Source organism: Benincasa hispida, chromosome 9 (genome assembly GCF_027475165.1).
Source record: "Benincasa hispida cultivar pf3 chromosome 9, pf3_genome.v1.1, whole genome shotgun sequence".
NCBI classification, from domain to species: domain Eukaryota; kingdom Viridiplantae; phylum Streptophyta; class Magnoliopsida; order Cucurbitales; family Cucurbitaceae; genus Benincasa; species Benincasa hispida.
In genome coordinates, this window is record NC_143486.1 from 32866473 (window position 1) to 32883084 (window position 16612).

At 30.6% G+C, this 16612-nt stretch overlaps 1 protein-coding gene across 2 annotated transcripts; it reads right to left on the bottom strand.

Moving 5' to 3' along the window:
- Nucleotides 1–3590: 3590 nt before the first annotated feature.
- LOC120084486 (rab GTPase-activating protein 22-like) lies at nucleotides 3591–14334 on the bottom strand. Of its 2 annotated transcripts, none has more exons than XM_039040278.2 (12): nucleotides 13994–14334; nucleotides 13104–13246; nucleotides 12706–12801; nucleotides 11993–12096; nucleotides 10409–10644; nucleotides 9248–9370; nucleotides 8967–9055; nucleotides 7870–7975; nucleotides 6516–6613; nucleotides 4288–4539; nucleotides 4094–4177; nucleotides 3591–3828 (listed from the first exon to the last, which is right to left on the bottom strand). In XM_039040278.2, the coding sequence occupies exons 2-12, from the start codon at nucleotides 13230–13232 to the stop codon at nucleotides 3817–3819; spliced, it is 1329 nt and encodes a 442-aa protein (XP_038896206.1). In that variant the 5' UTR covers nucleotides 13233–13246; nucleotides 13994–14334; the 3' UTR covers nucleotides 3591–3816. The 2 variants fall into 2 exon arrangements, with proteins under 2 accessions (XP_038896206.1, XP_038896209.1); XM_039040281.2 differs by having other exon boundaries at nucleotides 13104–13214; nucleotides 13994–14290.
- Between the last annotated feature and the right edge of the window lie 2278 nt (nucleotides 14335–16612).

The following is a 16612-nucleotide window of genomic DNA, read 5'->3' on the forward strand; positions in this document are numbered from 1 at the left end:
CATCTTTGGCTTACAACATATTATATATAATTCCTTGAAGGGTTGTTGCATGCAAATACTCAGATTTTGTAATTGAAAAAAAATAACCAAAAGCAATTTTTTTTTTTTTTTACTAGTAAGATTCTCTAAAACACTCAGATTAAGAATTCATAAAAGTAGAAACAAAGGAATTTTATTCACTTAATCAAAAGGCCTCTAAATCTTATATACAAAATTTAACAAACTAAAATGTGCAAAATACTTAAATTTGTCTTAACATTGTTAGGGAGGGAAAAGCACATGAAACCATAAAAATTATATACATTAAAGATTTGAGTCTGACGAATTTACATTGTCTCTTAAACAAATTTACTCACCCTAATGTCTAAGCGAGTAGTTGCCTCCCAAGATAGAACAAATTATCTTTCTTATGGATGTAGCACCCTGTCCACATGATCAACAAACTAAACTTTGTAGATGTATCGATCTTCTTCAGTAGATTTTGAAAATGGAGAGAAATTTTTAAAAGAAGAAAATACTATGGAAAACGTTTTTTTTTAATAAAAAAAATCATATTTATAGACTAATTCGTGACCATTCCAATAGTCATGTCATTTCTAGAGTTTAGTTATTTATGAAGCAAAATCATTTATAAAGGAACACAACTGATAGGTTTGAAAGATGCAACCCTACTTGAAGACTTCCGTACCATTTATTCCAATATTATATATATATATATATATATCGTAATTGTATCAATTTACACACCCTTCATATGTTTTCTTTAGATTAACATCGTGTGAAACTTATAATTTTATCAAATAAATCCATAAACTTTCATGATCTCGTCAATTTGAACTCTCAATTAGGATTTCCTCTGAAAATCGTCCATGCAACAATTCTAATCGTCCATTTTGTTAATCCAACAAGTAAATAAGTTTACACAAGTGTAAGAATTGATGCATTGATGATTTTCAAATACAACCTTAATAATGATCCAAATTGATTCACATATGACACTTTAGAAATTTACTTAAAACAATTATAAGTTTTACAACATATTTTTTAAACATCTGAATGAGTTTTTGACATACTTACGAAAGTTTAAGATTTAAATTGATACAGTTATTAGTACTGAGTTTTGATTAGTACAACCACCAAAGTATAAGGTATAAATTGATATTTTTTTTTTTCTAAATTTTGATTATGATTTCAATTTTTATTTTTTGTTTTCTATTTTTGAAATTTAGGTTTGCTTCTTCTTGATTTCTTTAGGATGGTTTTCAAGTTTTTTAAATAATCATTTGAATTTTTTTTAATCAAATTAAAAAGAAACAAGGTTTTAAAAACTATGTCCCCGTTTAATAATTGTTGATTTAAATTTTTTTAAACTAAAATTAAACAATAAATAAACAAAGGTGAATGAGAAAACTAGGGTCGGTTTGGTACATAATTTGAAAATATAAATTTGAGATTAATGGATTCAATGAAACCCAAAATTGTATTTTATGTTTTAACATATGAGTGTGGTAGCCGATTCAGAAATTAGATTCTAATTTAAACAATTGTTTAAAATCTGTTTGACACTTTATATTTATTGATCATAAAACTAGTTGTAGTTACCCATTAATATTGAGTTGACAATAAACTATTATAAATCATTTATAAATATAATTTATGTTAAAAAAATTTATATAATTATTATTTTGTAATATTATATAATTTATAATATATTACATAATATACGTTACATTTTTCTAAAAAAAATGAATTGAGTTTATAATATTGTACTTTTACATGTTTTTATCTTTATTTAATATAATTCTACATTTTAAGATTTGAAATTCAAAATCTGGATACGATGAAAACTTTAAAATATTGTTTTCAAAATTTATTCGATTTGAATCACATCATTCGAAAACAATTTTCAGAAACAAAAGATAAATTATCAGTCAAACACATATTTATTAAATTTAATAAATCTAAAAACATAAAACAGAATTTAAATTATCTATCAATCCCCAAACTTCCAATTCAAGTGTGCAAATTCTATTCGATGGTAATCTTCATCACGGACTTTAAGAAAATATCAATTTCTCTATTCAAGAACTTAGCCCAACTTACATGTGTAAATTCTTTCCAATTCAATTGACTCTATCCAGCATCATCAAAATCAAATCATACCATTTAATCAATTAGGCATGATAATTTCTTAGTGATAATTGATTAAAAGACTCATTTTTGTCTAAAATAATTTTTGCCTCACTTTTTAATTTTTTTTTTCTATCTCTAGCTCACGTCATTCTCAAACAATTTTACAAAATTATCCCACTTTCTTTTGTTATCTTCCTTCATATTTCTTATCTTTTGTGTTTTCTTTCGTTCTTTCCCTCTTCTTCTCCTCTCCCACTTTTCATATGGACTATTTTTTTTGTCCTTTGGCAATACCACACAACTAGCTCTGGCAAGTCTAAGCGACCAGATTCGATCGACTTCTTCTTTAGTCCCTTATTTCAGTTTGTGTTGCAAAACGAGAGCAAGAGAGCTAGATAGTGAGATAGAGTGAAAGCGAGACAACAAAAAAATCGAGGAATAGAGGAGGTTGAAAGAGATGACAGCGAAGCAATGAGTACGAGAGAGCGAGAGAGCAAGAAAGAGAGAAAATCAAGAGAAAAAGGAGATTGAAAGAGTGAGTAGAGCGAGAGAGCAAAGAGCAAAGAGCAAGAGGGAAAACTAATATGCATGTTTGAAGTTCCAATTTGATCATTTCACCCGAATATGATATTAGCAAATAGTCACAAAAACCTCAAATTTAAAAGATAGGACAATTTTCATTTCCTCCACCAATTTTAAATCATCCATCCGGTGAACCCAAACAAGGGAGGTTAAGGACAATGAAAGAAAAAATTGCAGTTCTCAACTGCCATCTATGAGAGGAGGGAGGAAAGCAAGGAAGAAGAGAGGGAAAGAGAAACTAAAAAGTAAGCAAATATTTTTTGAAAATTTTATAAAATATATTTTATTTGGAAACTAAAAAATGTATATTTTTTAATAAAAAATAATTATTTTAAATGGTAAAACTTCTAAAAATATTTTCAAGTATAGCAAAATGACAATCTATTAATGATAAACTACAATAGACTTTTATCACCGAACAATAAACCACAATAGACTTGAAAGTGATAGAAGTCTATCACAATCTATCACTGATAGACATTGACATTTTGCTATATTTATAAATAAATAGACTTATTTTTCAATTATCACATCAATTTCAATTAGATAATTAATGAAAATTTAGATGGAAATGCGTCAAACTCCAAGGTTAAATTTATTATTATTTTTCTTAGAGGTCGAAGTTAAAATGTTGAACTTAAAATTTAGTGACTACCTGAAATTTTAGAGGGCTTCACAGATAGGAAAGAATTTACGCTTTTGGTTTTAAGAAAAAGGCAATGAAGAAATTTATATTCAAAAGTCCTACAAGTCTATGTAAATAGTAAGGTGTCAAAAAATATTCTACTCTTTAAAATATATTATTTTTTACCATATATATATATAAATGCAATAAAGTAATGAAGCAATAATAGAATCCAAAGATGAATCAAGACTTAGAGAAAGAGAGATCAATATCCAAAGGGCTAAAAGTCATCACAATACATAAACATCTCACATATATACAAAGCAAACTTGGAATTTTCCCACCATTTCCTTGGAATGATAAATGGAAATAGAATGGAAATTCATGAAATTTAACTGTGGTGGAAAAATCGAACCCATTGCTGAAGTAACAATTATCTGGGTCCTTTTGTACCATTTGAGGCTCAGCATCATTCGTCAGTTCTTCATCTGGAATATAAACCATTAAAAGCCTTTGAATAGTGAATGAATTAACCCACCATTTTGTTTTATTTATATTTATTTTCTTTTTTATACTTAAAATCTCATTTTAGCTTCTAAACTTTCAAGCTTATTACATGTTGGTCCATCTATTTAAGATAGTATCTTTTCGTCTTTGAACTTCTAACAAATAATCATCCAAACAAATTGAACCCTTTTTTCATTGATGAAGATTTCATAGCTAACTCAAGTGAAATTCTCCACGAATTCATACCTTGCTCAAGTACTTCTTATGTAATTTCAACGCCTCATTACATGCTTTTTTGGCATCCAGATTTCCAGTTACATCACCCAGGATCTAGAGCCAAAATCATGAATCCAACATTAAAAAGAAACATCCACAATAATCCTATCATGAACGGTATGATAACGATTAGGATAAAGAAAAGAAGAGTACGTCTTACTTACGTTTACCACATCATCCAAACCTTTGGCTTCCTTGAGAATTCGCTTATTTTTGGTCTCAAGTACACTTGCAACTAGAAAAACTGGAAGTGGAAGTTGCTGGTCATTGGATCCCATCTTCACATTTTTCCTCTCAAATTTTCCATATTGTTTTAGCTGTTTGTCGTTCCCAGTGGATCCCGCTCCTCCCTTTGAAGCAGATCCTGACTCATAGGATATGAACATGTTTGGATTGTATTCCATGGCCCACATCATCTGAAACCAGTCTATATTACTGTATCAGTTAAACAAATTTTAATATATACATACCAAAAATCTTCTTAGTCGATATCCATATTGATCAAAAAGTTCATTTGATCCCTTTCCACTTTACTATTTTTCAATCATACCATTTCCATTGGTAAATGTTCACTAGTCGAAGATAAACTAATGTGACATGACATTGACCGAGATGGTAGATATTTAGAGGAGAAATTAAATTACTTAAGAGAGGAAAATTTTGAATAAGTAATACAGAGTTCCTCGTTCATTTTTTTAAAATGAGCTTGTAAATTTGAAAGGTTGAATACTATTTTTGCAACATTTTATCAATATTTATAGCTACCACTTTTTATTTCGTGTTTCTAGAGGTTAATTTTCTTGTAAGGAGTGTTTGGGCCTGGAGTGCAGATTTGAGGTTTAAGTCTAGAGTTAATATGTTGGGGTTAGAAAGTCTATGTTTGGGGGTGTAGAGTTGTGAAGATGAAGCTCCTTGATAAATATGTAAACTTCAATAGTGAACACTATTGAAGACTTGAAGTTGGTGGAGTTGAGTTATTTAACACTGACTTATGAAGTCGGTAGGCAAAACCCTCTTAAAAAATTGTAAAGTTAATAGTTTTGAAAAAAAAATCATTTAATATCAACCTGCAAGTTAATATTTCAAATTCAATCAATGTAGTAAGAATAATATAACAATTATTAACAATGAATTAATGATTGCTAATCAAAAGTTCAAAACTAGACATGGTTAACTAAAAAAGAAAATTGATTTATTGTTATTAATATTTGATTTCATTTAGAATGACTTTAGAGTGGAAGTGATCCAAGCGGAAGAGTTAGGTCGTAAAAATTAATTTGGAGAAGGCATATGATAACATTGGTTTGGATTTCTAATTGGTGGTCCTTAAACCTCCCAACAACTGTCTAGTCTAGTAAAGATTGGAGATTGTCTAATTGGTAATAAGGAAGTGACAGCCGTCCTAAAGAAATTAATTCAGGTTAACTTAGACCAGAAATGGTATGTCAAATACAAGGCTTTTAGAGTTACTAAATGGAAAACACAGGAATTATAGAAGTAGATTTCTGGGGCTTGAAAAAGGAGATCCTTTTTCTCCTTTCCTTGTTGTTTTGATGGGAATGTACCAATGGTTTTATTGAGGGATTCTGCGTGGGTAAAACTAGGATTCATATTTCTCATTTTCAATTAGTGAATGACACAATAATGTTTTACGAAGATGGTCCCAAAAAACACTTGAAAATACGTTTAGAGGCATAAAGATTGAAAGGTCAACTTGAAAAATCAGTGACTTATGGAAGGATGATTGGACTTCTCCATTTAATTTAAACTCTAATGGAATTCTGAATAAAGAATCTTCTTTGGTGATTTCTTTTCACAAAAAGAATGCTCAGTGTTTACAGCCAAATTAATGCGAGCATAGGTTGGAAAGAAACAATAGATTACAAGACAATAAATAAAAAAAACAGGAACAAGGTTTGGAGTTATGTTAGCCAGACTTCATTGTTTACTTGGTGTTTTAAACTCGAGGTTTGAACTTTATAACATGTCTATAATCAATCTAGATTGGGTTCACCACTATAGGTTGGCTTAGCAAATGTTGAAGTGGTAATGGGACAGGGAGGAAATGAGTTCAAACTCCATAGCAACCATCTATCTAAGACATTAAAATCTTATGAATGTGTTGACAGTCAAATGTTGTAGTCATAAGATTGTTTTATAAGATTAGTCAAGATGCATGTAACTAAGCTGGCTTTAATATCGTGTTTGCTCTGGTAGTATGCATCTTTTTCATTATTTCAATGATTGGTTTCCAATTATTTCTAAAGAATATTATCTCGTTATTAAGAAGTGGTCCCAACAAATATTTTTCAGGATTACATGTTTGCAGCATTTCACATCAAGAAGTCTAAACCACATTTCCTATCAAACTCATCAAATAAAAACTCTTTACCTCCCAAAGATATAAACTGTCCACAAAGGAGAACTCTCTGCGAAAAAGCACCATCAACATCCGAAATGCAAACAAATACTCTCCACCATCTAACTCCTCTGCAAATATGAAAGTATAATCTTCTGTAACATAATCTTTAAGATCAAACCCAAAAGGAACCACGAAACATGAGAGTAGTACGGACAAAAATCTTGTGAGTGGACAAGAAATTGATATTTGGTACTTTATGAGAAATATAAATATGTTGTATTTTATTTCAACTCCCAAATCAACTTTTGGAATTAGATACATTGAGCTAAATCAAATCTTTTCCAAAAAAAAAAAAAAAAAATCTGTCAGAAAATGAAAAGGCATGGTGAATGATGAAAGCTTCACCTTCAAGGTTTTAGGATGAGTATTCATCAATATAATTAGAATACTGCACCAAATATAGTGCATTTAACAATTTATTAAGCACTTTCAACAATCAACTATTGGAAAGATGAAAAAAATATATATATATACTACCATATGAAAATAAGTACTCTGGCCAACGCCTAGTGGACAGACTTGACTTGACCAAATTTTTGTACCAGCCAGACTATCGGGGTCCTTGGATGTGTTTCTCAATTGTAGTGTTTTCAGGTGAAGTATTTTTTATTTTTTTTCCCTACTTCAAGAATCAGTTGTCTCTAAAGATCGAAGTTGGTTAAAGTAACACCAACTTTTACATTGAAGTATATATATATGGTTAAGTTACAAATTTGATCCTTATGGTTTAAAAATTTTCAATTTAGTCTTTCATTTGGATTTTGTTTTCCGTTTGGTCAAATCTCACAAATTATCCCTATCATTACCATATTGACACCTTTTAATAAATGGCAATAAGCTAATGGTTCCTATATTGCTAATTGTGGTAGTTGACTTTATTAGGATTTATGTTAAAAATAGAAAAAGAAATAGTTTTGATGCCTTATCAAACCATAGGGACCAAACTGAACATTTTAAAAATCATAAAAACCAATTTTAAACTGTTCAAACATCACGACTAAATTGAAACTTATAGAACTACAAGGACCATTGACATGGTGCATTATAAGGAACTCAGCATACATTTTCCAAATTCAGAGAATGGTCACGGCCATGATATAAAGAGAGAAATTGCAAATAATTAATTTTAACCTGACATTTGATGTTGCATATAAAATTGGAAGTTTGGAACAGAGAAGAAAAAAAAAACAAGAGAGAAGAAGCGGACGAAGAAGAAGAAGAAGAAGAAAGCACTCCTGTTGTATTTTGGTAAACGACATATACAAAAAACCGCAGTATCTGGGTCCTACGACTAAAAGATGATTTTGAAAAGAAAAATTCATACCAAGATGCTGATGGAGCTTAGGATCAACAATTTTAATTACTTGTGATAACGTACTCAGCTGAGACTGCACTCCTATTGTACCAGTATTGCACCTAAAGTTTTCTCTCTGCCATTAGGGAGAGAGGAGGAGAACAGAGTATGAGAACTGTGAACTGGAAAAAAGATCTTGTAAATAATAGATTATAGAATTTACAACATTGAGCATTTCATTATGGTTAGGAACTGAAACTTTGCTCTCCCCTGTTATGAATCTTTAGTTATATTCTGACGACAGTTCATGGTTAAATTATAAATTTTAGTCATTCTGCTGACTTTTACTTGAACAGGGATTTGTCCTAAAGGTTGTACAACTGCATCCCTAAGTTTAAAAAAGCTTTACACACTCAACTTTCGAGGATAAGCATATTTAATTTCTGTACTTGAAAAAAAATAATTTGTCATGATTGTGTCTACTCTTGTATTTTAGTTTTCAACAAGTAATTGAACTTTTAATTTTACATCTTACAAGTCTTTGTCAATGCTAGTTTAGTGAAGCTTGCATAGCACATTAAATAATTATGCTAAAAATGAGCCCATAACATGATCCCTATGGTAGGGAATATACCGCCTAGTATCTTGATAATATTTGTCCAAGTAAATTTCCACTTCAATCCTTATCGTTTGAATTTAATTACAATATGGTCTTCATACAATAATTTTAAAATTGGTAATTCGGTCCCTATGGTTTGGTTCAACCTCACATATCATCCAAAAATGTGTTTTATCCCATTGAAAGACCCGCCTATTTCCTTCCATTTTTTTATTCAACCCCAACCCTTATACAGTCCACTATTACTACCAGCAAAATGAAAAAGATTTGCAAGATTTATCTAAACTATGAGGACCAAATTAAGATTTTTAAAACCATGGAGACCCATTCGAACTAAATTGAAACGGTTAAAACCCTGACCAAATAGGAACTATGCCCAACTATAAGCCAAATTTGTAATTTAACCATATCTTTTTTCACTCAAATGTAATTTACCCATATTATTATCACCAACATAGGATGTTTCAAAAAAAAATTATCACCAACATAAGAAGATAATAGTGCACACCAGTCTTCGCATTGCATGATCAAAACACCAAAAAGCATCTGCTTCATTTTCGAGTAGAATTATAATTGGTGAGCAAATATCATTCATCCCTGCCAACAAATTGAATCCATCAGAACTTCAAATTGGAATATGTATATCGTAAGAATTTGAATGAGTGGAACTGTTATGTAACTTTCATATGATAAAAGAAAATTTGGATAATGCCTTGTAAAGTACTTTTTTATTTTAAAAACTCTGTCTTGCTTCAGAAAAACTAATAAAAACTGGGAAGGGAGACCTGCCTTGCATATAACCAACTTCACCGTCAATCCAAGCATAAACTGCAAGAATATCCCAAAGCTTTGCCTGATTAGCTTCATTCTCATAATATACAAGAGCTCGATCTGTGCGAACTACATCCAAACCTGCAAGCCAAATTCTATAGCTTGAGTTAAGCACAACTCGTCAAAAACATGAGGTAATAAAACCATTGGTAAAATATGGCATACAATGCTTGAAAGAAAAAAAAACTGGAACCTCAGACAATTATCCATTTTTCCCTTAAAAGGGGAAATCAGTAGCCCACAGCCACAGTTGAAGCCCCTTCTTGTAAAGGGTGATCTCCTTTTTGTAGGCTCGGTTTTTGTATGTCCGTGCATTCTTTCACTTTTTCTCAATGAAAGTCATTGTTTTCATTAAAAACAAAAAACTCTGGTACACAGACAGAAGTACATTTAAATCTCACCTAAAATGCCAAACATATCGTGGTGTTGAGGTCAGCACATATACAGATGAAACAGCACTAGGGTGTGGTGTTTAATTTATATCAATATGTTACATCTCTGAGTACGCTTTGATAGATTAACTCTTCCAAATACATGAAACATGAAGAAAATGTACTTCACTAAAAAAAAAAATAAATAAATAAAAAGGAAGTCGATTGAATATTTGTTTTCCTTTAAACCTTTGGGGGATTGCGATTACAGCAAATTTTCACTTTCGTTGTTTAAGGTGGGGCATTACAGTGTATAAATGGACTCTCTCAAACTAGCTTTTTTCCTTCTGAATGGTTTTCCCGTGTAGCCTATAAATGAGGTTTTTTCCTTTTTAACTTCTCCTTTTTTTTCCAAAGGGACGCATCCATGAGTCTATCACGCAACCATCATGAATCCTAAATAATAATAACGATGGAAGAAGCAGACATTCCCTTTTGCATGTTGGACACGCCACACACACTCCCAGAGCGTGACTGGGCACGTCCATGTCCATGTTTCCAAGTTTATACTCAATACCCTCTAATTACTTTTCAAGTATCAAAATATTTCTCAATTTCTATTCTTGATGAGAGAATCAAAGACCCAGTATCCCAGTATGAATATATTTACAAAAAGATAAGAATCAATATAAACAAATCAAACCACCTTATTTATTAGAACATATACGACCGTGAATCAAATTCTTACCTATCTGATGTAAGGTTAGCTTCCATTCAATAACTTTCTTGTCTAAAGCAGAATTGTTTGCACCCAGAGAAGAATCAGAGGATGTGCCCACGGTATCTATTTCTTGTAAATTTCTGCTTCTTTCCTCCTGTACTGGCCGTCCATCCTCAGTGACAATAGCCGTTGTAACAAACTTTCCCGAACCAATAATTGGAACCATCTTTTGACATTCATCTTTCCAGATGTCATATTGCTCCCTTAATAAAGTCAATAAATTATTTATTGGAAAAAAAAAAAAAAAAAAAAAAAAAAAAAAAAAAAGGGTTCCACCCTGCTTCCTAAGATTAAAAGAGTCCATTGGTTGGTGTCCTGAGTGATCTAAAAACAAGACCTTGAAAATAAGGAATTTCGTGAAACATAGAGTTGTATTCCATGTTTTCACCATTTGTAAGAATGTACTTGGTAGTAGATTTAGAATATAAGAATACTAAAAACATGTGAATATTGTTTTAAAATTTTATATTTCTGATATAAAAAATTCAAATACAATGGAAAAACTATTTTTTGAAATACTCCCAAGCAAAAAGAAAAATCATTGGACTTGTTTGATTCAAAAAATCGGAAAACAAGAAATTAAATCAAGATACCATGAAGAAAAAGAATAATTCATTTGAAAAAAGCTACACATTATGTGGAACAAAAAATTGCACTACACTGTACAGTGTACACTAATATTTGATAATATACATACATACATACATATGCGTGTGTGTGTGTAGGAATCTATATATATGTATGTATGAATCTATATATGTATGTGTGAATATATATAAATGTGTGTGTAGAAGCATGCATGTTTTGTAATAAGCATATAGTTTTCAGTTCTACATCCAAGGAACTTGCGGATTGAGATCTGATAGTCCTTGCAAAACACTGAAATGATGGAACCTAATGCTTAATGAATGAACTACCATAAACCTGAAGAACTCAATTGAATCCAACATGATCGAGTATCATGCTCCTGATAACTTGAGGACGAGAATATATTAACAGGGGGAACACATGGTTTCACGTATTCTATTTGTAATCACAATATTTTGGCTTAATGACAGAAAAAATAAATACATAAATAGGAAAAAAAAATTAAATATACCAAATAGTCCTTAGTCTTTTAGATAGTTCCCAATTTGTCCTTATTCTTTTGAAATTGTCAATTTTACACTTAAATTAAAAGTTCTGTAAAACTCTCTTAAATTTGTTATGAAGAAATCGGTGTCGATTTCTATTAACATGATTGGAGAGATTTATTTTAAGCTCCCTTAGTTTATGTGCTTAATCTTAGTTCTCATCAAATCAATGAGAAGCCTTGTTTTTTGTTGCATATAAAAGAAAATATTAATTTCTTAAAAACTTGTATATGTAAAAAGATACCATCATTAAATAAGGTTCAAATAAAGCAAACTTTATCAATCCCATCCCATGAGTAAGAGAAGAGAACTAAACTCAAGGTTTACAAGATAATTTGAGGGGGACAAATTCTTCCTACTATGTCTAAGTTTCTAGTTCCTAATTGTCCAAGCCGAGCATAAATGTGAAGAAATATACCTACGTTGTCGTCTGATTCCATTCCTTTCTTCAAATGTGCTATTAGGGTCATAACAACCCAACAAAAACTCCCAAACTGCACCCTTGATAGAAGGGTGAATACCCTATTAGAATGAAAAATATAATTAGTGCTAGAAATAGTTGCACAAGCCTTTTGCTACATTTTGACATATTAAATCAGCAATAACTGTGCTGAGACGATCAAGAACTTAAACTTGGTATTGGAAGATTTGAGGTTGTCCAATACAGACGACCGCCAACAAATCCAGCTGACTTTAAGTGAAATACATTAAAAAAGAGTCATGTGATTCTTCTTTACCCAAAGGATTCATAAAAGGTTTCAGTTAGCTTCAATTTCACATTCCTACATAACCCTACAAATAGGACCCAAATTACTTAAACTTGTTAAACACTGGAGGTGTCTCAGCAATGGGTATGGTAGAACTTCGTACTCAACCACGGTGAAAAAAGGTAATGAACCTAATAAAGTCCCTATCCCCAACAAGTTCAATAAAGAAAAAGCTTCTTGTTACGTTAACAATACGAAATCATCTCATTTGAACAATTAATTTAAACATAAAGAGAAAATTCAGCTAAATAAACTTTAGTGCTACAGAGCAGTTTATTGTGATAGGTGTAATACGAAGATAGATGATGTAATGATGCATACAAAGTTAAGACTATAATTGTTATCAAATAGATATATATATTACCCCACGGTGAATTCGTCTTAGCACTTTGGCTATATCCAAATGGCCATCTTTAGAAAAAGCTGCATCCCACCTTCTTGCACTGAGAGTTTTCCCTGGCTGCGACATAACAAAATAAAAACAGTTGTATACATATTACAATATGCTTGAAATAGCTGAATTCTTCATCATAAGAAAGATGAAATTCGAGGAGGGCAAACCAGCAAGAATTATGAGTGAGTTAACTGAAAACAAAACAAGCTTCCTTCTTCTTCATTTATTTATTTTTTTGAATGAGTGAGTTAATTGGAAAAATAATTCCAGGATAACCAACTTCTAGCACAAATAGCATTCCAAAGACAAGTTTTTTTTTTTATCATTTCCTACCTTAACTGATGAAAAGGCTTTAAAGGTTCTCATACCTTAATTTTAAAGCGGGTCTTCGGAATCTCTGCTTGGCATTCAGATCTAATTGGATAAAATGCATCCAGCTCAGTTGCGGCTGCAGTATTCGTCATAAGAATCCCAGATAGCTTCACGCAACCAAACATCCAAATCAATTAGCCTGTCTTAGCCATCCAAGTTAGTAATTCTGTTAGAATAATTATCAACTTTAAGGGAAAACCCAATTTTCATTGAGACAGAGAGGTCAACGAAAATAATTTTTTTAACAAAGAAAAAAACCAAATTACTGACAATGAAAGAAACACAAAAAATACCCACAAAAAAAAAAGGTGAGAAGCTAAACAAAGGAGACCTCTAAGCTATCCAAGTACAAAAAGTTCAAATGTCTCCTTGTAACCAAATATATACGTCCTTTTCAAGTTCAAAAACATGTGGAGGTGGAAATTTGAACCTCTAACCTTTTAGACAAGCTTACGATGCCGTAACGAACTATGCTCTAAGTTGATACCAAATTCCCAGGAATTGGGTACATTTAATTCCACACTTCGAGAGCAAAAGGATGAACATCCTGTTCCATGTGCATTATGTAGCTCATAACATTTCAAAAATAAAACAACATTTTCACCACCATAAAATACCCATCTCCCAAGTTCTAAACCAATGTAAAGTCCAACAATTTGACCAACTGTAATCCCATCTCCTAATAAAAACCATTCAAATAACAAAATTTATGGTATTAAACTAACTCATATATTTGAATGTCAGAACAATCCTCTCAAACATGCCAGAAATCACTTCAATTGCCCAATCAAGAATGCAGTCAAAGATGAACTATAGAAAGAAATATCAAAATCAAGGTAATGATAATCCACAACCAAAACTTCAATAGCATGAATGATTTTGTTACCTTAATTACAAGCGATTACAAGATTGAAAGGAGTATGTGGGAGAATCAAAAAGGTTGGCCCGTGATTTTCTTCTTAGAAGAGGATTGAAAGAGGCAATGAATGAGAGAGAAATTGGGAAAGATTGAGGAGGCGATGGATTATGCCTATGCGAGGAATGTGGAAGACGAATCGATTTGAAATATTTATGGGTCGACGACGATTGATGAAAACGCTTTAAATCGCTGTGTTCCTTCTACTAGTTTTTGACTAATTTTAGATACTTTCTCCTCTAAATGGGTTGGACTATAAGCTCCTTCAAACTAATGAATGCTAAAAACTTCCAATTTTGTAACAAAAACTTGAATTCAAACTCAACATTACAAGTTTTATAATAGAGAAAAATCATCCTTAGGATGAAAAATAATTGCTTCTTTTATCCATTAACTTTCGTAATAATAACAATTTAGTCCCTAAAATTTTAAATGATAATAATTTATTTCTTGCTTTTAAATTTACGACTTTATTCGATAATCATTTTGTTTTTTTATTTTTTATAGTTAAGTTTATTTTCGCTTAATAGAGTTGAATTTCTGGTAAAATTCTAATAACAAAAACAAGTCTTTAAAAACTACTTTTTTAGTTTAAAAATTTTTGTTTGGTTTTTTAAAATATTTGTAAAAAGTAGACAAAGAATCAAGAAATTTAAAGATGAAATGACTTCTCAAGGACTTAGTTTTTTTAAAAAAAAATTAAAAACCAAATGGTTATCAAATGGAGCCTTAGTTGTGAAGTTTAGTATTATAACAAATTATTTCATACATTTTAAATTCGATTTGTAATAATTTAATTATTTTTTTATAAAAATTCCTTCAAAATTAATTGTCAATTGTTATTATGCAATGACTTAGTCTTTGTTTTTTTTTTTCTCAAAGAAAGTGTTTGTTTAGTTTATCAATCAATAGGTATGATATCTCATTAAAATCTTTTGATAAGGATTAAATTCTTACCAACTTTAAAGCATAGTGAATAAAAGTGTTGTACATTAAAATTTACAAATTTGAAAGTGTAGAGATAAAATGATTATCATCTCAAGCTAAAAGAGTAATTTATTGTCTCTATCGGAGCTTATGGACTAAACATGTTTTTTAAACCACAAAAATGCAAAATACCTATTAAATGAAATAATCACAACTTCATCCAATATCAATTTAAAATGTCAATCCTTCTCTCGTGTATCTATCTAAGGAGTTATAAGGGAAGAATCTTTACATACCACTTTTACTATTACATTTTTATTGAATGTCTATATTGTTCTTTGTCGAGTAGATGTGACATATCAAACATAAGTGTCCATTTGAAAGACATAAGAAGTAACAGTTCCAATTTTTAAGTTTACAAAATAAATTTACATATTTTAAAATGAAAGTTTTAGGTTGAACAGGTACAATTGATGTTGACAAAAATGACTCATTGAGATGGAATGTGACTGTTCTATAGTTTTTTTTAGCCCAATAGATGCAATTGATGCCAACTTGATGCGTCTATTTGAAATAGAGGTAGTTACACATCGGATTGGAGCATCAACTCTTTCATTATATGTGTAAGATGCATGTATACAAGAAAAACAAAATAAGTAAAACAATGCATTATTTTGTGTATGCAAAAAAAAAAAAAAAAATTGCTTGTTCAAATCTTTATAATAATTTTTTTTGTAATTTTTTTTTCTTTTTGCAAAGGTATTGAATTGCAAAAAAGAGAACGAATCTCACAGTGTAAGGTCAAGGCACAAATAACATGACCAAAAAGCTAAAAGACGAGGCAAGAAACCAAACAAACATTTATACAAAAAGTGCACATAACACAAATTAGGGAAACGATCTCAAGGAAGAGAGTCGATACAATCCTCTCAATAAAAGTCTCTAGCAATTTGAACAACAAAAGAAAACAACAGACCGCACAATCTTACTAACTAACTGGTGAGGACACAAAGTAAATTATGGACACAAATTATGCTTTCCTAAATGTGAAATCACACCATACTACCCTCCAGATCTATGTCACAACTAATTGTCGGCAATAAAAAATGACAAATTCAGTATCCTAATGAAAAATCATATGAGAGCACCCTCCCCACAATAATAATCCTGCTAAAATTGTTAAAAGTACAATCAAATAATAAATGGTCTTAATACTCAACACCACTAGATACAAAGAACACAAACACCGAAAATAATATAAGACCACAAATTAATTCTAATTTTACCTCTAAAATTAACAAGGTGTATCAAATTTTGTCATAACCTAATTAAGTTAGCATTAAAATATCATTCTATGATTTTCATATCTCCTAAATTTTTATCGGACATCGACATTCTTCTAACATGATCATGTTCCAACATTTGGAATCTTCCTAGAACTTTACCGAATTACATAATGAATAATGCAACTTAAAAAAGGGACCCATGACTTTAAAAATCATTAATGAGTGCATATAATATAATGCCAATCTCCCATTGACTTAAGAAACTCCCAAAAACATAATGTCTAACCACCAAACAATTGAACTCTTCAAAGATCAAACTCTTGCTCCCCAATCAAACAAAAATATACTAAAAATCAAATACACCAATTAAACAGAT

What these genes read in the sequence shown, in the direction of transcription:
- LOC120084486 (XM_039040278.2), bottom strand. Translation starts at nt 13,232, where the DNA reads ATGTTTGGTTGCGTGAAGCTATCTGGGATTCTTATGACGAATACTGCA. An exon ending in GCTAACCTTACATCAGATAG is followed by an intron (nt 9,371 to 10,408) that starts GTAAGAATTTGA and finishes TTTGGCTTGCAG; the next exon opens with GTTTGGATGTAGTTCGCACA. An exon ending in ACAGTTTATATCTTTGGGAG is followed by an intron (nt 4,540 to 6,515) that starts GTAAAGAGTTTT and finishes GACTGGTTTCAG; the next exon opens with ATGATGTGGGCCATGGAATA.